General features: G+C 35.9%; 1 protein-coding gene across 1 annotated transcript in view; it reads right to left on the bottom strand.

The window, feature by feature from the left end:
• Positions 1-1291: 1291 nt before the first annotated feature.
• Positions 1292-25888, bottom strand: part of UBR1 (ubiquitin protein ligase E3 component n-recognin 1) — a 60110-nt gene continuing 35513 nt past the window's right edge. Inside the window, exons 28-46 of the mRNA XM_026849046.1 lie at positions 25358-25545; positions 24027-24232; positions 20596-20689; positions 18201-18353; positions 17652-17749; positions 16938-17031; positions 16107-16255; positions 13783-13838; positions 13377-13473; positions 12389-12456; positions 11319-11469; positions 10392-10479; positions 8578-8711; positions 5583-5691; positions 3746-3802; positions 3162-3239; positions 2355-2525; positions 2052-2153; positions 1292-1561 (exon numbers count right to left, since the gene is read on the bottom strand). Coding sequence (XP_026704847.1) covers positions 1420-1561; positions 2052-2153; positions 2355-2525; positions 3162-3239; positions 3746-3802; positions 5583-5691; positions 8578-8711; positions 10392-10479; positions 11319-11469; positions 12389-12456; positions 13377-13473; positions 13783-13838; positions 16107-16255; positions 16938-17031; positions 17652-17749; positions 18201-18353; positions 20596-20689; positions 24027-24232; positions 25358-25545 — 2235 coding nt within the window. The 3' untranslated portion in view covers positions 1292-1419. The remainder of the gene's footprint in view (positions 1562-2051; positions 2154-2354; positions 2526-3161; positions 3240-3745; positions 3803-5582; positions 5692-8577; positions 8712-10391; positions 10480-11318; positions 11470-12388; positions 12457-13376; positions 13474-13782; positions 13839-16106; positions 16256-16937; positions 17032-17651; positions 17750-18200; positions 18354-20595; positions 20690-24026; positions 24233-25357; positions 25546-25888) is intronic.

The following is a 25888-nucleotide window of genomic DNA, read 5'->3' as shown; positions in this document are numbered from 1 at the left end:
TTTTGTAATGTATCTATATTGATTGGGATTCTGAATGTCTGTAGAGGATAAAGTGAACAATCTAATGACTAATTGCTGTTGATAGTCAAGACAAGGACTGTTCCCTGTGAAACATATGCTGATACTCAGTTAATTTCACAAGTGATCACTTCGCTAGCCACTGCTGCAGGTTTTGGCAGTTGGCTGAGCGACAGAAGGTTAGCTGATCAAATATTAACCAGTCTTTTATGGTATAATGCGTTCTCTCTGTATGAAAGTGAATGAGCTGTGTGGGGGTGGTTTGTCTTTGTGGCTGCCGGGGCACACAGCTGCCTCCCAGTGAGCCTGCTGCCCACCAGCACCCCCAGATATGTTCGTATCAAAGGTTTTCTTACCGGTTTTGTGGATAGTTCTCTGAAAATGTTATCTCAATGCTCAGAAAGAGTCAAAAGGGCAATCAATAGGAATTCTTAGGAAAAGAAAAAGATGGAAGAGCTATTTAGTTCATGATGTCTTCAGTTCTACCCTCTGGAGAAGAGTGAAAATTATCAAAGGTGTGAAATAACTTCTATAGAAGAAAGGGTTAAATAGCAACTTCTTCAACTTGGAAAGATAGGAGCAAGAGAGATGATAATAAAGGATTGTAAAATCAGGAATGACATGGAAGGGAATAAATAAGGAATCAGCTACATCTTACAGCAAGAATTAGGGGATACCTGATTAAGTTGTCGGAGAGTAAACAAGTGAAGAGGAGCAGTTTTTCAAACAATGCAGAACTAAATTGTGAGAAATTGAAACTTGTGTTTTTGATATCATAAACATGAATGAGTTTAAAGAAAAATACTATGCAAATTCATAGATAAAAATATCCTCTGAGATTTATTAAGTACAGTGACACAAATACCTTCTTTGTCATATCAAGTCCCAAACTGCTCTTTCCTGGAAGTTGAGAGGAAAGAACTGTTTTCTAATGGTCTTGCCTTTTACTTGCCTTTCGCAAAACATCTGCTACAGGCAAACCCCATCTGTCCATTTTTCTTTTTAACATACTTAAGAATAGGCCTAAAATTTTAAGCAGTGAAGCAATTGCATTTGAAATTATGATCATGTATATAGCCAGCTTGAATTACAGTACAAATTATTACATCACACACTTTATTTACAATATATTCTTGCTTATTCTAGTGTTACAGAAAACAACGCTGTTTAGGCAGGTAAAGGAATCTTCACTGTTACTTTTGCACAATTTCAAAAGCAAGAATAGATCTGCTTTGAATATCCCAATTATATAACCTGTCTCTTATACACATCTACCTAGAGAATCCATCAATTGTGTCTGAACTACAGAATCCACTTGAGAGTCGATTATTTACTGCTACCCTCCTCTCCTTTTCCAAAGCAATGCCAAAAGGTAAGAGTTTTCACTAAAAATCAAGAGACTCAGAGCAGTTGCCAGTTGAATCCAAAGAAGATCTGATTCGTTTCTTGGCTCCTGGCAATTTCCTCTATGATGCAGTGTTGCTGCCACAGCAGATGGAGCTTACGGTAACGCTCCCGACATAAGTGCAGGGGATTGCCTCTTCTTCATAGAAGGAAAAAGGAGAATAACCAATATAAGCATATCAGAATAGCAGCTGACAAACTGTTCCACTGTCTAGCATTAACACTCTCATTGATAGCCAGAAAACATTAAATACTTGTGTGAACACAAATTCCAACAGGTCTATTGGAAATAAAAAAATTCTACATGCAACAAGCAATGACTGACATTTCCAACATGACATTTCAGCAATGGCAGTTGCTGGGCATTTCTGATGGAAAGCATACAAAGTATTCTTCAGAAAAGTAAGAAAGTTTAACAGTACCAAATAAGTGTGTTTTTCCATTATGAATGACCAAGTCACATGAGTGGAAACCGCCATCGGGAATTTGAAATTAAGTAAGTTCACCAGGCCAAGATACATATTACAGTGCTGTACACACTAGCAGGGAGAACATGTTGTCTAATGGGTTTAAGAAAGAAAGAGATACCAAAATGGAAATGTGGAAAAGTCAGTCAAACATTTACTTACTTCAGACCTGGATCTGTTTCTCCATATTCATCCAAGTAGGGGGCAGGATATAAGCAGCCTCTGGTTTTACCTTCAATGAGGACAACTTTGCATTCCCTGATTCTTAAGGAAAAAAATAGCTACATTTAAAATACAAGACAACTCCCAGCAGGTTCTTAAACTTTTGTTAAGCTATATTTTAGGTCAAAGCAATGTTTCTTTATCTCAAACAAAAAGAATCAAGTGCTTTAACAATGTTGTGAATGTTGACTGCAAATATTTCCCTTTACTCTTTAACACATGAATCTCTGGCTAGCTACTTACTTGAGAAACATACAGACTCCAGCTCCACATTGAAGAGCGTGAGAAGTACAGGCTCCCAACTCCTCCCCATTCACCAGTTCCTGACAGCAAGTATTCTGGGAACACAACATAGCCCCACAGAATAAACACAATACTGGATGTTTTTGTTCATCATCAGAAGACCGTGGGCATCTGGAAGAAGTGTAACCAGAACGTTACTGCAGGAATTAAAACTTTGAAAGAAATGTTAACTATGGATAATGTTCCTTAAAACAACAACAAAACCCCCCTAAAACCCCAACCCACAAACAAACAAAAACCTAAGACATACTATGTCATAGCCAAAGGAGGCAGATATGTGAAATATGATTATGTTTTACACTGCCTGAAATATTTTTTCTGCAAGGTTATCTTCTTTGAGCAGGAGGTTGGACTAGAGATGATCTGCTGAAGTCCCTTTTAACCTGAATTATCCTGTGATTCACTCTTCCTGGCATAAAACAGGGCCAAACTCCTGGGCTTGTTCTGTCCAGTGCAAAAGTTATTTTCAGGCTTATGGCCAAATTGAAAACTGGTGAAAAATGATCGGCAGATTAATTTATATTAATTTTATATGCTATCCCATCAGACACAAGTGACTTCATTTAGTAAGCTGTTGTGTTTCAGATCTAAAATGAACATGTGCTAGTACTGGCCAGTATAACCACAACAGTGCCTTCACTTCTGCAAAGTAATTTCTGTACATGGTTTTAACACCAGTTACAGTAACCGCAAGAATCTAAAAGTGACAAAACACCTGGGAAGACAACTAAGTATCTCACATCTTACCTAAACTGAGAGGCTTGGTTTAGAAGGCAGCTATAGTCTTCAGGAAGCTCGATTAAACTATTTCTTTTCCTAGGATACCTGGGTAAGTCAAAAAGAACTATTATGAGAATAATGAACAATAAAGATCACAGCAAAGAACAGAATGGATAGCTATAAATTACTCGTAAGCTTTTGGCCCTTTCTGCAAACTTCTCCAGTTCTAGAGCAGTTCTTCAGTCCTAGAAGCCCAAGTGAGAGGTTCCACATGGGAGCTTCAGCATTTCTATATTCCAGCAAAGGTGATGAAATCCAATTTCCTACGTAACCTGCACATATGGAGCCATTTCACATTTCACTTAGCTTTTGTTTATTCATAGAGTGAGCTAGATAACTTGTTTAACAATATTGTACATTCTCAATGAAGAGTCACTTCATGAGGAATAATACACAACCATTTAAAAGGAAATGTACTTTTGGTAGTAGAGAAGGAGGAAGAAAATGCAAGCACAAAAATACAACTTGCCCACAACAAGCACTTCATTCTTTCAAGAGTTTTGAGTCCAAAACATAAGAAAAAACAACAATAACAACAGAAACAAGCTTACCTTATTGCAATGCTTTTCCCCTTCAAACAACTTAACAGCACAGGGTCAGCACACCACCTATTCCAGACAAACATTTGCAGATTACAGTGTTTAATAATAATAATATACATGTAGTATCACTAACTACACTAGTAAGCAATAAGCAATCACAGATAACAGATAAAGCATTAATAATTCTAGCTAAAACTTCACAAGGAAAACCAGCTATTCTTTACAGTTTTGCTTCAGGAAAAGAATTTAAGTTTGCATACAAGAGAAAAACCTATGTGAAAAACAACAATGCTTAAAATTATCAACATGCACACGAAAACACAGAGTCAACACAGAGTTAAAAAATACAAACAGGCTTCATATTTATTCAAGTTCTCAAAGTGGGCTACGACACACAGCTCCTTTCAGGACATATCTGCTGAAAGCCACAGCCTAAGAAAATATCATACATTCTACTAGAAAAATATTCATTGCTTTTATTTAATAACCATTACCTAATGGTTATTTTACAGTGCTTTATTGCATACTGCATGCCTGTTTAGAATGGCCAAATGTGTCCACCAAAGCAATGGTAGATATCAGCAAGTTACTAAACAGGGGAACTGGTGCATCTAAGACATCTTTTAAGTTATTTCTACAAAAAGGAGGAGAGAGAACTCCAGCAGATGGTCAGTCTAGTAAACTTCATCTAACACATTTCTCAACGATCATCAAATTTAGCCTTCCGAAATCAGATTCTTTCAAAAAACATATGTGAACATGCATGATGATTTGACAATGTTACTGTTACATTAAATGTGCAGCCTGATACTTGAAACCTTGGTTTTGACTGGGAGCACTATGATGGATTTGTTAGCTATGCCTCTAGTGATCATTTTCTAACGGTCAAAACCACCTACCCTCTGTGTTTTCTTACAAGCACTGCTATGTCTCTGAGAAAACATGTAGGAACATATAAGACAAACCTATTTAATAATTTACTTGTGAAAACACTATTAATTTATAAGCAATTATATATACTATAAATGCAATTAGTTATAGTAAAATTGTATGCAGGGAATTGTTTAGGTCAGCTGTATGGACTGTAAGTTGGAGTCAACAGCTCAAAATGTCTCTAAATTGAAGGAATCTAGACAACAAACCAGAACAGAGGTAAAAACAAACAAAAAAGCCCCCAACAAATACAGTGTGAGCCAAATAATTCTGCCAAGAACCAGCAATAATAATGCAACCAACACAATGAGATATTCTCCAACACAATATAGCAGGTTTATTCTCAGACTTGGAGGTGGAATGGTGTGTCTATTTTTCTGGGTTTTAAGAGAAAATTTTACCAATTATTTCTTTGCTGCTAGATTGCAATGTACATAATACTCAAACTATACCTTTTAACCATCAAGCTAACTTCCAACATTTATTAGTCTATTCTGGAAATCCAGAGAAGAAATAGTACAAAGCCTCACCCTGACAGCTACATATTTTCCATATTCTCATTTTATAGCTCATGTAACCAGCACTTCTGCTGCAGATTAAAAATAGGACAATGAACAGTAACTGGCATACCATGAAAGGAAAGGTTTATAACTGCTTTCTGCATGAATGAGTTCATGTAGGTCTGCAAGCACTAGTCCCTTAAACAACAATTGGTTTAATTTTTGAATTATAAAATATAGAATGTTTTAGGCTTTTTAAGCGCTTTACGAGATTCGGCATACCAGTGCACATCAAACAAATGTTTAGAACTCCAGTATGACTTTGAGCTCCATCATTTATTAACAAATTTGATCCAGAATTCCCACACAGCCATCACAACAGAAAAACATGGCCTGTCCAGTCCCAATAGTACCTTTGAAGCAGTGGATTTACTGTGTCCCAATATTCTTGGAAGAGCAGGAACAAATTAGTAGGTAAAGAGAGGTAACTACAAAGTGCCTTGAATTGCCCTTCTTCAGAAACTGCAAAAGAAAAACACGAGCAACTGTTAAAGAGTTTTGGCACTGCTGAATAATGCTCTCAAAACTAGAAATTTCCTGTTCCTTTTTCCATTGGATAATATGTACTTTACAGCTCCAACACAGCTCCTAGCTAGTACAACTGGACATAATTCCACTGACTTAATCAGAGCTATAACGATTTGCATTAGCTGAGGATCTGCTTTAGCTTTAACAAATCTGACACATATTAAGTAATTTTAAAGTCACATGTAAGTCACTGTAATAACAGAATTCCTTGCTTAAATTCCATCTCACTGCATATATAACATATGTTAGTGCAGCAGATTTCTGTACTTACCACATTTTAGGATTTCACTATCCTTTTGGCTTGCAATGACAACAAGTTTTGCTACGATAAAGTCAGTGCTAACACATTACATAAAGTTGGACTAATTTAGTAGTTTGCTGGGTAGTCATCTATCGGCTCTGCTACAGAAAATCACATTGCTGATTCACCAGGAAGACTACTCCCTATAGGATCAAAGTTCCAGACTAATGTTAAGGACAACAGCATATCCCAAAATGCAGAGATCTCAGCTTGTATATCCTAATCAAATTCAAACTTAATTCACGGTTTTATATAAATCAATTTAAGATGCTATACTTTGCCTCACTTGTTCAGAGCAATTTTGGTTCTCCTTTTCAAATAGTTGATGATTCTGTGTTTCACTGTGTTTTGACTGAAGACAAAAATTTTTGGGGGGGATTAGATTCTGTAATGCATTAGGATCCTTTAAGAAAGAGGTTTAAGTTTTATAATGTGCTTTATTTCTACTTGGCTCTATTTTGCTGAATCCCTACGTATTTAACATTTATCAACATTAGCAACTGCACAAAAAGGTTTGTTTGGTTTTTGTTTGGTTTTGACCTGGTTACCCAGTACACAGAGAAGTCTGAGGTACTCAATGAATTTTTTGCCTTAGTCTTCACCTGCAAGGGCTCCAGCCACACCACCCAAGATGCAGAAGGCAAAGGCCAGTGTAGAATAAGATCAGGTTCAAGGTCACCCAAGTCCATAGGACCTGATGAGATGCATCCACAGGTCCCAAAGGAACTGGCAGATGAAGTGGCTAAGTCACTATCCATCATATTTGAGAAGTTCCCACTGACTGGAAAAGGGGAAACATAACCCCCATTTTTAAAAAGGGGAAAAAAGGAAGACCCAGGGACCTACAGGCCAGTCTCACCTCTGTGCCTGGCAAGATCATGAAGTGGATCCTCCTGGAGACTAGGCTTGAGCACATGGAAAATAAGGAGGTGACTGGTGACAGCCAACATGGCTTCACTAAGGGCAAATTGTGCCTGATGTGCCTGATAAATTTGGTCGTCTTCTATGATGGGTTTACAGTGCTGGTGGATAAGGGAAGAGCAACTGACAACATCTACTTGGACTTTTGCAAAACTTTTGACACTGTCCCATAACATCCTTGTCTCTAAATTGGAGAGACGGGTTTGACAGATGGACCAGGCTGTGGATAAAGAATTGGTTGGGTGGTCACACTCAAAGAGCTGCTGTCAGTGGCTCAGTGTCCAAGAGGAGAGCAGTAACAAGTGGTGTTCCTCAAGGGTTGGTGTTGGGACCTGTGGTGTTTAACACACCTTTGGTGACATAGACAGTGGGATCGAGTGCACCCTCAGCAAGTTTGCTGACAACACCGAGCTGTGTGGTACGGTCAACACCCTGGAGGGAAGGGATGGGCCATCCAGAGGGACCTGGGCAGGCTGGAGAGGTGGGCCCATGTGAACCTCATTAAGTTCAACAAGGCCAAGTGCAGGTCCTGCACATGGGTCGGGGCAATCCCAAGCACAAACACAGGCTAGAGGAGGAGTGGATTGAAAGCAGCCCTGGGGAGGAGGACTTGGAGGTATTAGCAGATGGAAAACTGACTGTGAGCCAGCAATTTGCACTCTCAGCCTAGAAAGCCAACTATGTCCTGGGCTGCATCAAGAGCAGTGTGGCCAGCAGGTTGAGGGAAAGGATTCTCCTCCTCTGCTCTCATGAGACACACTCCCCCCGCCCTGCAGTGCTGTGTCCAACATAAGGAGGACACGGACCTGCTCAAGCGAGTCCAGGGGAGGCCACAAAGATGATCAGGGGCTGGAGCACCTCCCTGTGAGGACAGGCTGAGAGAGTTGGGGGTGTTCAGCTGGAGAAGAGAAGGTTCCTGGGAAAACTTATAGTGGCCTCCCAGTGCTTAAAGGAGTACAGGAAAGGTGGGGAGGGACTCTTGATCAGGGGGTGTAAGGATAGGATGAGGGGTAGCAGTTTAAACAGAAAGATTTAGATTAGATACAAGGAAGAAATTCTTTACTCTGAAGGTGGTGGGACACTGGCAGAGGTTGCCCAGAGCAGCTGTGGCTGCCCCCTCCCTGGCAGTGTTCAAGGCCAGGTTGGACGGGGCTTTGAGCACCCTGGGCTAGTGGAAGGTGTCCCTGCCCGTGGAGGGGGTTATGACTAGATGATCTTTAAGGTTCCTTCCAACCCAACTATTCTATGATTCTATATATATTATGATTTAAATATACTCCCTATTTCTCAGGTGATGTAATCTAAGCCCCTAGAACTGTCCTTAAATCACAAAATCTTTTTATCCACAATATTATCAGTGCATCATCGATAATTCACATATTTGCACATACTCAGCAGTAACTCTTCCTTGCAAAGAAGGCTGAGACAACTCAGCTTCTCATCTGCCCCTTCTAAACCAATTAGCACTTCTTTTTCTTTCAAAACCTTACTCTAATGTTAAATTATTGTTAAATTATTGTGAATGTTTAAAAGTTCCATTCTTCCAAGAAACAGTAAACAAAGTCAATATATAGATACATTTGCTTTCTTATATTTACCTTGTAGTAGTTCATCAGGTGGAGAAACTCCCAGCAAATAATGAAAAAATAAAGCAGCACAACGAAGGTAAGGCATGATGCCTTTTTTAACACAATCCCACACATGCCAGCCTGGAATATCCTGACTAAAGCAACTGTAATACACAAATGAGAAATAGCTGCAGTAGTTCACAGTGCAAATCCTTGTAACACTTTCACATTTTGTCTAGAATGGCACACATTGGTAGAATGGCAGCTGTGTCAAAGCAACACTGATGTATCCCAAATTCTGTGAAACACAGCCACCAGCACCTAACTTCCAACTTCCCCTTTGCCTAAGGAATGAGTCCTGAGCTTACATACAACACTTAACATTAAGCCTTCAAATTATCTCAACTTATATTTTCCAGAATTATGAAAACTAAATAGCCAATACATAGCTGTCTGTCCACCTCTAAGTAACGCAAGATAACCTGATTTAAACCACTCAATACAGCATCACACATAGACCAACTGATTCTTATACTTTTTTATTACCAAAAGCCAGCAATTTTTTGAAATGGTGCAAGTTTTACATTTAGTTTGTGCTTTATATGCAATTCAAAAATGAGGAAAAAAAAACCCTAACAGACAAACACAAGGGCTCTTCAGGAACAACAAAATCAACAAGTAAAAAATTAGTGTGTCATACTTCATTATGAAAGTCACAACAGTAACACTCAGATTGTTTAAAAGAAAGCTATACTAATCCCATTTTTTACAAAAAATACTGGGAGTGATACTCATCTCAGTACTTACTCTTGTAGTTTTTGCAATATGAGCATTTATGCTAAATTTCATAGTAAATTTAACTTACTAACAGTGTCCTTGTTTTCTAAAAATTTTAAACTTAGTTAAATTCATATTTATGTGAACAGAGTGTTCACACAGATGTTGACCAGGACCTGCTAAGGAACAACCTGTAAAGCTGTATTATAACATCACAGACCATTACAAAATTATTTTGCAGATTGTGAAGCTTAAGCACAGATAGGTCAGAGTTAGAAAATGACTATGCATACATAGAAATTAAAACACAAAGTTTCAGAGCTGTGTTGCCTGAACTTTGGCTTTTAATTCTGTACCTAGGCATCTCAGTATGGTGACCTGATTCTCGAAAATACACAGCACCTACAATCCTAAGTTAATGCCTCAAAAATTAGTTTAATTATTTAAATCCCAAAATTTAAATATTTAGAAATTCAGATGTAAAACTTTTAGACAAGTGGGTAGCATTGTCAATCCTTGAGAAACATATCTTTGCAATTAGCCTTAGTGAAGATAAATCAAAGCAATATTTTCTAGTTTATTTCAATCACAGATATTAAAGAGTCTGTAGCTATAGCTATCAAAAAAAGTCTGAAAAGATGGGCACTAGCACTCAAATATAAAGCTAAACACAGTTGCTTATTTATTTCTCCCCCTTTTGTAACAGAACCATTTCCTTCTGGCTTCCAGAAAAAGAAAAAACCCAAACAAAATCAAGGCAAATAAAAAAATCACTACTGTAGTTACTGGTTTTATTTCTCTCCAGAATGGATATAGGTATCTTTTTCATCCTTAGACTAAGAATTTACTCTGTTGCCACAAAAGTAGCTATTTTAACTAAAAGTGTTCCTGTCACCAGTTTCCTTTTTTCAAGTGCTCAGGAGTATGCAAAGGAAGCATGAGGCATCGTGCTAACTTCCCAAACAAAATGGACAATTTTTCTCCTGTTTTCCATGTTGTTCGGGTCAGTCCCTGTGGAATGCCATCTTTCTAGGAAAACACAATGCTGTAACTGAACTGCTACTTACCCGCTGGCATACTGGCAAAGCTCTCTACAAAAAGACTGTGCAGAACGTGCCTCCTCACTGTTGTCAGATGATCTAGCAGTAGGGGATTCTACATACAAAAAGATGAATGCCACTGTAAATGCACTTCATTTGTGACACAATTCTATTCTTTTACATATACTTAGCTCTTTTTTCTTTTTAATTGCATTTGAGAAGTATTTCCACTTTAGTTTGCTTAATTCTTTTTTTGCTGGTTTTAAGCTAACAAATGTTCTCCTAAAACTGCATGCTATAAAGAGGAATCAGAATAACTGCCTCATTGCTCAGCCTCACTTAAAAACTGCTTCCTTCCCTTCAACTTTGGAAGTTACTGTCCTACACAGATTAAGCTACAGGAATCATTTCTGGTTTTAATTCCCATCATGCTGAAGAAAAAAGAAAGTAGTAGCTAGGAAGCCTGTAGGTTACCAAGAGTTTTTAACAGTAGTATGAAATAGGGAAAAGTTAAATTCTCTCCTAGTAGTTTATAGGATTCTGTATTTTGGCTCTGGGTATTTACTAGGTTGAAAGGTAAAGAAAAGTTTATTTCTCAAATCCATAATAACTGCCACTGTACAGCTCAGAGTGCTGCTGCTGGGCAGAGCTTTTCTTATTATTCAAGGAGTGAGGATGGGAAGTTATCACTCTGGAATGACTGACTTGAGCAAGTACTGATATATCAATAACTATTCTGTTTTCTTAGGCTAAGCACACAGAAGTGACATAATAAAATGCTCTGGAAATGATGTAGTGCTATTTATATTTTACCAGAAAACGGTTATTGCTACCTAACACTAAGTGTTATTTATTAAAAGGAAGTTTATACCTGGAAGACACTAATAGTGTCCATTCATTATTTTTAAGGAATTGGTAACATGCCAGAATAATCCAACCCAAATACACCTCTACCTGTTGCTGAAGAGACGACGATTTGTGTTATGTGTGCCAGTGTTGTCAGATGAAAGAGGTAGAGGTGGTTATAGGCTGAACTAATTGATGAAGGTTGCAAGTCTACAGCATCCTCCCAGTATAAAGATGGAAAGGATAACACAATTCCCACCTACAGTGAAAGGGAAGGAGCAAATATTAAAGTAACAGAAATTTGGTAATAACTACATGGGTAATAGAAAATCTATTCTCACTATAATACATCTCTGTAGTCAATTTAATTGTATTCATTTATCTTGCTAGTTTTAGTTCACAAAGTGTAGCAAAAACTCATTGGAAAATATTAACCATTTGTGCCTCTCTAGCACATAGGAAACTGATACAGTTTTACTGTAAATGCCAGTTTAGAGATACACGATACACCAAGAAAGCCTGTCCAGCTCCTAGAAAGCTTAATTTCTGGTTTTTGGCATAAGACAAAGCACATTGAAAAAAAAAAAAAAAAGAGAGACGCAAGATCAAGCGTTAGTAAGAAAGGCAACCAGGGAAAAACAGGTTTTACTTTGGCAAGTTTGGTTTTTTTGTTTGTTTGGGATGTGTTGGCTTTTTTGTTGTGTCGTTTTCTGGGGTTTTTTTTAACAGTAGAAGAAAATATAATACAGATTCATATTAAGAACAGAAAGAAGAGGCTAAGAAGACTAGAGAAGGTAATGAAAGTGAACATGAAGGAATCCAAAGGTATGAAAGGCCTATTGAGACAAAGTGAAAGTGAGGGAAACAAGTTGAGTGGGTGCATTTCTCAGGTTTTTTCTGAGGTTTGATAGCAGTAAAAAGATGAATGAGATTGCAAGCATAAAATTTAATAAGGGTGCGACAGCAATGACTTGAAAGCTAGAAGAACAATAGAACTAAAAGTAAACACTTGTGCGTAGCAGCCATATGTAATCACTTGCTTGAATGAAGTGCTCATGTATAATCATGTGACACATGCAAGTGAACAGATAATGCAGGACTATCTACAGGGTGAAATACACAAAAATCCATGCTCAAAAAAGAAGTATTAATATGAAGAATAAAATGAACCTGCTTACCAAAACGTGGAACATATCTACTTCTAAGAGGGATGGAGTGTCCTCCACTTTAAAGTTTGGTAGAAGAACTACAACGTAAAGATATCAATTATGCGTTTGGTATGTATGCTCCTCGTTTGGGTTGAACTTCAGTATCAGAATCTGATTTTAAAGTCTCTATCATTTCTGTGTTTGCATAAAAAAAAAAAAAAGCCCAAGTCTCTGAACTAAAGAAGTATACATTTAACTGTTTACCACTACTTAATTGTGCATCTGTTTAGCTACTTCCACATGTCCAACCAGCTCATAATTTTAATGACTATATCTTCAAATTTCTGAGATAAAAATCTTTGATTTATTTCTCCAGCTCTATAAAGCACATACATTGTTAAGGGTGGAGTCCACAAATGTACTTAGGCACTGCAAAGCTAGATGCCTCACAACTTGGCCCAATACAAAAGCCTGTACTATACCTAAAAATTCTATCAAATAGAAGGCAAGCCAGAGTGGGATTCACAAAAGCCACCATGTTAACCTAATCAGTAAGAAACATGGAAGGTAGCTATGTGGCTTAAACTAGCTCTCCCTGAGACCAAAATACCTTAAATAGGCTGCAAGCAGCCTTTTGAAAGTACTAAAAGTATCGTCTCACAATTAAGAGAGAGGAATATCTGGTTTGTGACTTTATCCACTTGTTTAGCACAGAATTTGAGTAATTTTGAACACTGACAGAAACAGATTGTTAACTATCTGTATATATGCCAGATGTATCTCCAGGCCTAGGTAATCTGGGATAGAGGATTTTTTGTGGACTTCAATGGTGCAGGGCTGGGGTAACAGAGTTGTTGATTACTTAAATTCAAGCAGTACTCCATGATCTCAGACAACATTAGAGAAACTGAAAGCACTGTTGCCAGCAGTCTAACCTTTGCTTCTGCACTGTATTGTGTGTGCATTTTACAGTAGGAACTTCTGCAAACAAAAGAAGTAAAGAAAATGAACACAATACCTCCTAGAAGACGAATCAGATGTTTCTGAATCAGGACCTGTGGTGATGTTGTTCTCTGAGCAGCTGCAAACTGCACTAATGCTTTAAGGCCACTGTGCTAGAGCGCAAGAGAAAATGGTTGGACAGGATAAAAGAGAAGATGTAATAGTGAAAAAGCTCTAAAAACATTTCTACTTCTACAAACAGAAAAGACATTGATAAGAGAATTTAGTATGAACCTCCATGTATAAGTAGAAAAATTATTCTTCCAAAACACTCTTTAAATTATCAACTTAAACAGTTTGAGAGCTATCCCTCAACAGAAAATGATCTTGATGTTAGAAGTTTCAACAGTTTTTCATATATGTGTGTGTATTGTATATACAAACTTTGTTTAAAATGTATTGCATATCTTACTTGCCCATACCTGTCTATTTTGTAGAGATCCAAATAAAGGCTTTCCCTCTGTTTCCAAGAGGTTTTCTTAAAATTAAACACAGAAAAAAATCAAGTTGCTTCGTTCTACAGGAACTACCATAACATTTCTGTTAGAATGCACTTAGTCCAAGATTAATTTATTCTTAGTATAAGTACTTCTTTTTAAAATTCAATTTTGTTCTGATAAGATACATTTTTCCAAGAGAATTCTCTTAAATGGTACTAAGTGTTTCCAGATAAATGGTTGAAACAAGCTTTTTAAAAACATTTGGTTTTCAGATCTTCCTAAATTGGGATTTAAAGGAACACTGTTTCACATGAATGCCAAGATATTCTACAGATTTAGTTGCATTTTCAGTGACACTTCTACAATACTCAAAGCCATCAAGGTGTGTTTACAGGGATGCTATACAGCCATCTTACCCTCAGATTTGTACTACTGCGTTTGACTGTAGTTTAACAAAAATATTTTGAAAATAAAATTTACAACTTGGAATACAATTCAGCTTCCCTCCCTTAGAGCATTGGTTCTGAAGGGATAATAAAAGAGAAAATAAGCCCATTAAAAGTATGAAATCAAATTAATGGAGCAAAAAGGTATCAATTCAACTGTTTTTTGTGCTTTAGTTACTTTTTGGATATTAATCAGTACACTTCAAAATCTTGGAATTTTTCTTGGTTTTGTTGGGTGTTTTTTGGTTCTGTGTTTGGGGTTTTATTTTTTAACCATCTCTAATGAAAAATGGAAATATTTTAATTTAACACTTCCACAAAACATGTGGAGCTGCAGAGAAAACACAGGAAAAAACAGATTTGTATTTTAAATTGTCTGACTTTAGGCAATAAAAACAATTCACATCCCTTGGGTCAATGACACTTTGAACATCCTCTAGAGACTCCACTAATACAGGCAACTAAGGTTGCTTGTCCGGGCAGCTTGGCTACATGCCCATTAAATGGTTTTAAGAATGCACTGTATGACCAGATTCAAAACCAGCATACTAGAAGCTATGTAGACAGTTTTGCTTTACAACTTCGTGGAAGCCTGATCTATTTGTGAACAAAAATGAATCCAAGGAAGTGATGTGGTCTAGGATAGGTCAGACGGTCACAGTGGTCCCTCTGGTTTTATAATCTTGGCCTCGTAAGGCATCTGAATTTTCTACTTCCGACATATGCCTTCAATATCGCATCTGTGGTAACAATTATTGCACGCTTGCTGGCAAAGTCATCCCTGACAGCCACCACAGTCTTTTTTTAAATATCAAATGAAAACAATATGCACAGCATTAAGTACATACTGCAATAGACCTGTGTGGCTTCCAGTTCTCTCCTGACCCATTTCTGGTGAAATCCAACACAGTTTTCATGACTATTCCTAACTTATCAGAATATTCTCAACCCTCCTAAAAACCTTTTGAACTCTTAATACTCCAGTTGGGTGAAGTCCACTATAGATTTAAGGCAGACTATGCTTGTACCTCAACAGCTTCATCAAGAAAAAAAAGGCATAATTGGCAAATCATATTTATGGAGATGTACAATTACATCCTCAATTTTTTCAGCATGCACTTCAGATTTACTTCTTGCCTCTCTCCCTGCCTGTAAGCCACTACAGATTTATCTACAGCTTCATGTTTATTAGAAAAACTTCTTTGTGTATATAGTACAGAAATGAAATGAGACTGACTGGTAAGCAGGTAATTATCCCCCAAAATGCAGTCATTTTTATGTTAATTATTTTGCCTTCAAAATGAGATTAATGCCAGAGAATGTTTGGGTTTTCGTTTTTTTTTTCTACAAGGTATCCACTTAGCAACCTCAGAATACAAAAGACCATATTTCTTCTACAAATTCCATGAGAATTCTTTGAGAATAAAGACAAAATGAAATAATGAGAGAGGAAGTACTATTTCATAGCTGTTAGATATTTAGCTGTGCAGGAGATGCCTGCAGGTCAGGGATCTTTGGCAGCCTGTAGATATTCACTGAACATGCTTTATGTTACAATTAGTAATGTGAAACATGATCATTCCCTCCTCTCCCAGATTAAACTCAATGCTGGCATTCCATACCTTATTTTATAAACTACCATCTAACAAAAATATTCTGTTATTTATATTGGATTACAGATTATCATTCTATTATTATATATGTAATTACATATAATATACATTGTTATACTATTACATATTACTCTTATTTATGTAGAGCTATTACTATTATTTATACAATCAGGTTGTATAAAATTATACAGTCAAACAACTAAGATTTGCAAGTCATGAGAAGGAATAAACCCAAATTATGTTTTACCTATACACTGGATGGTAAAAGCACATGTGCTCCAGGTCATCATAGGAATCCGGTAATCAGCTTCATTTGGAGCAACTTTTAGCCCAACTCTATAAATGGTGGTGGCAAAGAGAATAAGCATCTCCCTGATACTGCTTGAGTATTTGGCGCTGCAAAAGCAAGACAAGATAATTTCAGTCTGAATTATTAATAGTGCTCATTAATTAGCAGTCAACCAATCACTAAAGTCTAAGTTATTTATGAAAGAATTCTTGAACACAAAGGTTCTCTGTCTAGAAGAGAAAAGAAATACTAGTTTCCATTAGTGAAGAAGTACCTCAACATAACAGGTTCTACAAATCGAGAGATTAAGAGCTGTCAGGTTGGAAGGAGTCTATTTCTGTACACTGTATTATAATTTGCATTCAAAAAATGCAAGCATTTAAATCGAAGTAAAATACAACAAAAAAATAAATGCAAGTAAGCAAGTGTAATTAAAGTGTTGGGAGTAAAAACATATCCCCATCTCATAAGGCACTAAAAATAGAAAGACATTTCAAATGTGTTTTACATTTTTTAGCATTTAAGCTCCTTTCAACTGACACTGAGTTAGCTTATGCAAATGCAGTTATACACAGAAAAGTGCCTAGGCAAAAACAAGAGGTTTTGACCAAGAGGTCCATCTAGCTCTGCTGAGATCCGACATTCAGTGAATGCTTAAGGAGAAGTATAAGCAAGCCCATATTCAGACCAAACAAATCATATGCCTTTCCTTCAATAAAAATCCTGAAGTATACCTAGGTTGTTTTAGCTAATTAACCTAATGTAAAGAGCACTTCCAGTAATACTTACGAGGACTGAACTCCAAAGCTAAGGATGGAATGGAATTCCAAAGTAGAGTTCCCCATTCCCTTGTTGGTGAAAGTTGGAAGATTTTGTTTCTCTCCTTCCAGAAAAAAGTTAGATCCACATTAAAAAACAAAGAAGTTGTTACAGTTTTTATGGTCTAACAGAAGTGAGACATCTTTTTATTTTAAACTTTTTGAAAATAATTGTAAACAGACCTCACCAGCCAGACTGTCTTCTAACCCTCTTCCTTAAGTAACATTTTCTTCTATTCCCAGAAACATGAGGATTAGAAGTAGTGCTTTGTTGGTAGTGAAAAAGAACTTTCCTGCATTATAAGAATGCAAGGAAATTGTTTTCTAAACATTCATACATGTTTTTAGTTTGGCCCTTCTAATTTCATTTTTCTGCTTTTTACTACATCACAGTCAATACAAAAGTGTAATTAATCCTCAGTGTTAGCTGATGTCTATCCTGCCCAAGCATCCATAATTTCTTTCTACAGGGAAGATGGAAAGAATTTCACAGAAACCAGGGAATTGGTGAGGGCACTGTGAAATCAAGACATCAGCTCTGGAAGTGTCCTCCAGCTTTATTTGATACTGTCATGCTTTATAGTAAAATGTATTCTTTATTTGAAATTTTTTGTTGCTATTAGTTAAAACATGTGCTGGTATATTAGATATCCCAGAGAACAGCTTCAAAATTAAGGTAACAAACCTTTAGCATTTTTCACACTGTAGCCTGATATCCTGACTATGATAATCTCCAGCCACCTAGCCAGGGAGAGAATTTGAGCTACTGCCTCTGCATCCTCACTGAAAACAGAAACAGAAAGTAAGTTTTACTTTAACACTCAAAGAATCACCTTATCTTTAAAAACAGAACACATTTAGATCAAAACACATTACCTCAGTACTTGTACCATTCTGCTGGTTTTGTAAATTTTGAGCAAACAGTACAAAATGAAATGTTAGGCTAAATACTACATCTAGGTACTTTCTCATTTCACATCACCACCAAAAAATAGCCAATCCAAAAATGCTTTTTTTAAAAAAATTAAAAATTGACTGCCAAAAGCAGTATATTTGGCTGAAGAGTCAATAAGGAGATATGCAGTCTTTAATGCAGATTAGGAAGGTCATCTCAAGTTTTCCCTCAAAAAAATTTGAAAAGCCAACCAGCCCCAAAGTAATTTTTGGTTGAGGTTTTTTTTTTTGGTTGGTTGGGGGTTTTTTTAATTAAAGGTTATGGAATCTGGTGATTTACCTGTTTATTTTTTGAGCCTGCAATGGAACAATAGGAATCACAGTATTGCACAGAGATTTGCAAAGTGGACAAAGATACTCTCCATTCTCTAAGTCAAATATCTGTTCAACATGCAGACGTTGTCGAAAGTTCAGCTGCATGGCTTCAAAGTACCTACAACATTGAAAAGGAAATTACTAGAAAGTGGAATGACTCAAATGTGACATGAAAACAAATGTTCAAGTAATTAAAAGTGTTATTATCTAACAAATTCAAGCCAATAAACAAGTCTTTTCCTTTGATTTATAACTCTCTCCACATCCAAGCACATGAAATAAAATAAAACCTTTGAGCACATAGATGAACTCATGCAAAAGTGCATGGTATACAACTCATGCAAAAATGACGGCAACTTTTCCTTGCTTTTAAGATCCTTTTCACATTTTTACAGACAAGCAGTTCTTAAATCTTCTACTCTTCTCTCACGACATCTTCAACACACTGAAACATTGGAACATCTAATATCTCTCATATGCAACTCATTACAGTAAGTTTGAAACAGGGATTGTACATATTTTCATTTAATTTTAGGAAAAACTACCAGTAACATTTCATGAATGAATAATCAGGTATTCATGGCAATGACTGACCCTCATGACTTGACAATGAAACTGCAGCCTTATTTTAACAGGAAGAGAGCATAATTTATATTACAATATTACAATATAATACAAAACGACTAAATTCAGTACTAATGTTCAGACTGAGTACATAGCATCTTAAACACACATATGAAGTTATCTAACTTCCTCACTAAGGTAATAACTATTTTTTTTTCTTTAAATCATACATTTTAAGAGAAAAAATAAAATCTCCTTTATGTAATATGAGAAAGTGTGCATGTGGGGGCATCTGCAAAAGTTCTAAAGGTTACAGAATATTTAGGAAAGTATTCTGTTACAATCAACAAAAGCACATTTATTTTCCTTGATTAGTTTTCAAACAACTACTTTTTGCAAGCAACTTCTCTCCCTCATATGTAGCAACTACAAAGATATTCCATTCATTTGAACTCGTACCGTTTTAGAGAGTATTTTGCAGTATTTTTTGGCTGCACAGATACTCTAAAAAGATGTGGCAGGCATCATCTGGAGGAATATTAGTAAGTTAGAATGTCTGTTATGTAATAAATAAAAGACTATACTCAAACCTTCTGTGCCATCCTGTACGAGAAGAGCCTGTTGTCCATTTTAATCCCATTTACCCATACAGCAAGTCATCTTTTCTTAAAAAGAGCAAGGGAACTGAGCTCCAATGTTGCACTACTTAGATCTACGCAGATGTAGATGGATCTGCCAAGAGCAGATGTATTATACTCAAGGAACATACTTCTGTATCATTTTAAGTGTGTGCACCTATTTATTCTGTGCTGGTTTTTTATTGTAAAAAAAAATCTAATATATATATGCATATAGAAAAGTAAATGATAAGCAGTAGAAGTTTAGCCAGATTTTTTCAAGTAAAATGGCATAAGTACAAACAAATCTCAAGAGATTGTTTATATCATAAAACAATACAAAGTAGCTTGCAATTGCATAACCCAACTCTTTTTATCTGTTGATAATACTGCAGTGGGATTATTTCTATTATTATTTCAAGCTGTTTATCTTGTTTAGTCTTCCCAGACCTATGTGGAGTCAAATGCAGAGAACATTAGCTTTGCTCTCTGTAATCCTACAAATGTAACTGCAAGCAGGATGACTATATTCTGCAAATTAAGTAATTTGGTCTCTTAATATTTGAAGTCACATTCCAATCCAACACATTTGCTCTAAACTGTGAGATCCCCCAAACAATAGAAATCTAGAAAAGTTTTTAAACACTATCAATTGTTTTCTCTTACTTCTTATCAAGAGTCTGTTCACTGACAGGGAAAGGGTGGGGAAGAAACACTGGTAGTTTTAACCATTCACATTCTATTCTAAATGCCAGATCTCATCTAAAGACTCACTGGAATCCTTTAAATACTGACCTAGTGAAAGACTTTCAAAATACTGTTGCTACAGAATGCTCACCTGGAAGAATCATACTGGTTCTCACTGGATTGCTACAAATAAACCTACTATATACGGTTTCTTATTCATGACCAGTTTTACCCCCTTGGTTTTATCTGCATAAATTAGTAACTCCTTAGATATTCTTTTTTTGGGTCACAGAAAGCACTAAAAACTTTTGATGATGATTTTCTTCATCAGGTCAGAACTTCGTTCGTGCCATAGTTAATTATTAGATGAATACAAATAGTTTTGACACCTAAATTAAATATCCACTTACTGTACTGTGTTTTCAGTGGGCACTTATGTTTTTAAAAATAGATTAATAAAAATAAAAAAAGGCTGCAAAGACACATCCTTACTTCTGCCAGCAGGCTGCATGCATCACATGACCACAGCTTCCTGTGTGTGTCCCACAAGGTAAGTCAGGGTGCATGAAAAGAGGATCTACAGTATCTGGAAAGACACAGCAGAAATAAATTATTTGAAGAACAACAACATAAATCCCCATCAGTATGAACAGAAATGAACAATAGTATACACAGAACACAAGCCTTCAGCTTTTATTTTCCCACAGTTCACAGTCACACAAAAATCCCATTTGGATAGCTTTCCCAGATCAATACTCCAGCAAAGTAATCACAAGACAGAGCCAACTTAAACTACTGAAGACTTTCCACTAATTGTGAAGAAAAAGACAAAATCCAAAAGCAATAGTAAATTGCTTAAAGGAAAAAGAAAAGCGTTCATCATTGGAATAGCTCTGTGGTTGGATTCTCTATCACTGAAGTTTTTAATGTATTCATTATTTTATTCTTAAATGAAAGAAAATGAAACTACTAAGGCCAAGAAAGATTAGGCATTTCTCTAACTAAACCCCTGTATTTTCAAACCACTGACACGAGTGGCACTCCTAAATAACAAAGTCAAGTCTATCTTTTACTTACCTTGCATAATTCTTAAAAGCAAAAACATTATGAGAATGTAATGGTGTCTTTGTGCTGCATACACACCTAAGGTGAGATTCCATTTTCCCCTTAAAGATATCTAGATAATACTGAACAACAGCAGTCCTCCAAACCTCATCTGATGGACTGCTTATTATTTTGAACAGATAAAGCCAAATTTGACAAAATGAAAAAGCAAAAAGAAAAACAACCCACAAAAACCCCATCACTCAAATTGCATTGAAAATACACTTCTATCTGACAGTAGCTGAAGCTGCTCTAAAACAAATGGAGACTCAAATAAGAAAGTGAACCTTAGTATAACACTAATTTGCCACTGTCTGCACTTTTGCTGTGAGAACAAGCATTTTTCCACTTATTTAGTTCTTAAAAAAAAAAAAAAAAAAAGCTCTTACAGGCCTGCTTCTAACTGATGAGCTGCAGAGGACCATGCAGCAAAGAGTAAGTGCTATAAATAATATCCAGAAGTGGCTTTAGGAATAGGAACTTCATTCCCCTCTTTTTTCAATTATTTCAATAGTCCAACATGTCACTGCAAAAACCTTATGAGCGTATCTGACTACAAGAGCATAGGATTTAATTTGTACTTCAGAGTACCATAGAAGAGGAAAAAAAAAAAAGGATGCAATTAGTACATGGTCTAGATAAAAATTCTATACAGCTGGCTCAAAATTGCCATTATCAGTAGTTCACTGTTAAAAAGAATAACGGATCAAACAGGATTCTGTAGGAGTCTGTGCTGGGTCTAGGACTATTCAGTATTTGTTAATGACACAAAGAAGGAAACACAGAACATGTTATTAAGCGAAGCAATTTGGTAAAGGTTTGCAAGCGTGATAGAGAATAGGGTAATACCCTGGAGAAATAAGAAACAACGCTGAACTTCCCTTTGCTTTAGAATTCTATTCGTTAACATTCAAGAGTGTACTTCTAAACTAACGCAGGAATAATGAACTGCACTCACACAGAATTTAAAGCTATTTCTTAAGACAGTAGTGTCATTAAAAAAATGGGACATAGTGGTCAGCTCATACAGCAAAATCAACACAAATCAACAATACCCTGTTACAAAATAAGAAAAAAAACCATAACAATTTGGAAACAGTAGGAATTAGAAGTACAAGCTGTAACATCTTAACCCTGCAAAGGCAACAAACTAGAAAACATCTTGAGAGCATTCTCAGATCTCCAATTTTATTGTCTTTCAACGCTGCATCCTTATTCCTTACATATTAGTTAGCTTGAATAAGTAGGATTTGGGAAAAAAAAAAAAAAAAAAAAAAAAAAAGACTCAGCTTTATAATATATGGACAGTTATATAGATAATATATATTGATTAATAAATAATAGATAACAGCTATTTAAATTTTTATCTATGTTAAATATAATTCAGTTTACAGGAAAAAAAATCACTTTTAACTTTTAATTATTATTTAATATTATAGCGTACTTGAATCAAACTAGTAGTTTTATAATAAAATGTTTATCCACCTTGGGGTGATTTCACCTAAACAATGTTTGCCTAGGCTCTGTATCAAGCAAGACAGAGTCAAAAATTCTAATAAACACGAGAATAAATTAACTTACCTTCTCATTACCCACAAGACCAGTTATCCTGGCCAAAGAATTAGGGTGGCTTACTAAATTCCTTTCTTGATAAATCCATTTTTGACATTTACTGCTTTATTGTCTGTCTTGACTTTTTATATTGCCTTATCAACTAATAATAATAATACTATCATCTAACATACTGGGCATCCAGACTGGATGGAATATTCAAATTTTTAGTACTTTCTCATTTCACTTCTGTATTTTTGGTGGTTTTTTAGACAAATACTTGTTTGTCCTTCTCAACCTTCTGAGATCTTAACTAACTTCTATGCAGTTTAAAAAATAATTAAAGAGTATATTGAAGACAGTTATTCTGATAGTCCTTTCAATATTACTTTAATAAGTGACAAGGTGAATACACTGAAGTTATCTAGATACTGTTTCAACTTTTCTTATCCTGTTCTGGACTGTATTTCTCTCTTGTTAAAATTAACCACCATCAAGCATCTCATCTTGAATTAATTATCTTTTTCAAAAAGGGAACAAAAAAGTCAGTGAGTACTTAAGTTTTCCCTTTTTCTTCTATTTATTTTCTTTCTTTCCCTTAAGTAACTGACTAAAATCCTTCTCATCTTTAATCAACTGTTACCAAAAAAATTCTGGTTGGTCTTTTGTTTCCTCCTACCAACATGCTATTATGCAACTCTAACACTTCTGTTTGCATTCTTCTCCTGTACTCATTTTTTTTCATTCATCAGATGATATCATATCATCCTTGCTTACACTTTTCTTTTTTATGTTGCTGTTTTTATTACCTCCTGTACATAAAAAACCCCAAACCACCAAAAAAGTCAAACCATCCTGAGGCTGTCATATTGGCCTCTGATAAATGTTCACATATTTCTTCCATATTGGGAAGTTTGCTGCTGTACTTGAATAAACAGGAAGTGTTAACATCCTTGGATTTTTTTCCAGAGTGACTGCTGGAAAATATATAAAAATGTAATATAGATAAAATATAAAAATTATAATATCTATATTTATAATATCTTCTTGTGAGTTTGAAGCATTTTCTGATTTCCCAGGGACAAATAAAAATCTTCATACACTTCTCATTTTTTAAGTTTTAAAGCATGGATTTCACAACAACTTAAAAATTTTCACTTTCTTTTTACTAAGTAAGGTAAGCCACATAGCAATCTGACTGAATACAGATTATGCTCAAAGGGTATAAACTCTAGGTTGTAGTATAAAAAAAGAAAAAAATTGCATACCCCCTGAGAGTTCAGGAATTCTGCTCCTATTCTGAGTTAAGGCAGTTGATTTCTGGACACAGGCAGATAATACCATGGCAGCACTTTCCAATTTCACTTCCTGCTCCTCCTGACAAAGAATACAGGTCAGAACTTCTTTCTCAGCAACAGATGGACCTCGTTTGGGACCCAAAGCAATTTTGGAGTAATCAATTGCCAAAGACGTGCTGTAAGACCATAAGTGACACAGACATAAAATAATCAGATGGCTTTTCCTAAACAAGTTTATTCTTCCAGGCATCTAAAAATGTCATATACTGCTAGTATTTCTGGGTTTATATCGAAGTCCTTTACCAAACTAAACGATGACCTAACAATGAAGAAACACCCCAATCCTCACTAAAATGCAGTATTCTTTAAAATGAGGAAGTGGAAACCAGCTAACAGAGAGTAACCCAATGAAACGGATTCAGACAGCAGGACATTCAGGAAACTGTATTCAATATAGATTAGATTAAATCTTACAGATACACTAAAATTGTTTCCTGTTCTTGAAGAAAACATATCAAAAATGAATGCCACTACCTTAATTCAAGACTTTATGACACAATACACTTCCATGGATTTTTAAATATTCCTTATTCCAGAGTTTAACAATGATTTATAGAACATGATTTATTAAAGATCAAAGCACACAGAAGTGATCTGTACTTTATTTTTCCAGCAGATATCTCTATCTTCCTGATTAGTTTTGTGCGGCCCCAATTAGACCAAAATTGTGAGGTATACGATATTGTTGAAGCATCTCTAGAGCAGGAGCAATCCATATGAATAAAATTAAAACCAAGCTGAACCTAACATCTTCAGTATGAAATTAGATTTTTAAAACTAACAAAAAGAAATATCAGCAACTTCAGCTATAAGAAGTATATTTTCTTAATTGCAGCTTAGCCTTAAGACATACTGGCTTTCAGATTCTTTCAAAATTAAATACTTAAATTTTCACATACGGTAGACAGTCACCTCCAAAATTAAAGTCTTGTCAACTCAGCAGCTTTCTTTTTCAAATGTTAAGCAATATAAATGTCCACCATTTGAAGAAAATTAAATTTATCATTTCTGCTGCTCTATAAAGGGAGTCCACTGTTCTTACATTAGCATACACGTGCTAGTTTACACATAATTCTGTAACAGAAGATGATTTAAAAGTAAATAGAGACACAAATTTGCTAACTGGGATGACACAATCTGTCCCTTGAATGTACTTTCAGAAATTTTATGTAGCATAATGAACTTATGCAGCAGGTGAACAACTCTTCGCACCAGAACTCTGGATGTCTATTTTCTCTTACCTTTCTTCCTCCATAATAGCATCTTCTTTCCCCTGTGACTCCAGTGTGTTTTCATACAGCAGCTTATGGGTTTCAATGAAATTCCTTTGCAGTGCAGACATCTGGGCCATTATCTTCTGACGGTGCAACCTAGCTGCTTCTGCCTTTCTCTTCCTCTCAGCTTTCTCTTTATCCTGGGTGCTCTGGGTCTTACAAGAAAAGAGAATAAAGAAATCACACCCAAGAGAGCACATCAAAAAATAAGAATCTTTCCCTAACTATATGCATTCTAACCAGTGACATCCAACTCCCTGACAACACTTTAGCAATTAAAAAGTTAACTGCTATCTGAAAAATGTAAAACTAAAATCTTAAATGTTGACTAGGTTAATTAACCTAGTCTGAAGAAAGAGATTTTTGAGAGGTCCACAAAAGGTCACTAGCACAATCCCCTGCCCAAAGACAGGATCAATAACACCTGATCCATTTTAATTAGGTGCTTTGTCTGTTCTTAAGAAACGTTAATGAGGTGAACATGACAAGCCTCCTCCA

The sequence above is a fragment of the Athene cunicularia genome, assembly GCF_003259725.1.
Source record: "Athene cunicularia isolate RWA chromosome 5 unlocalized genomic scaffold, athCun1 chr5_part1, whole genome shotgun sequence".
Taxonomy (NCBI): Eukaryota; Metazoa; Chordata; class Aves; order Strigiformes; family Strigidae; genus Athene; species Athene cunicularia.
Note: the sequence above shows the minus strand (reverse complement) of the source record. Positions and strands in the feature narration are given on the sequence as shown.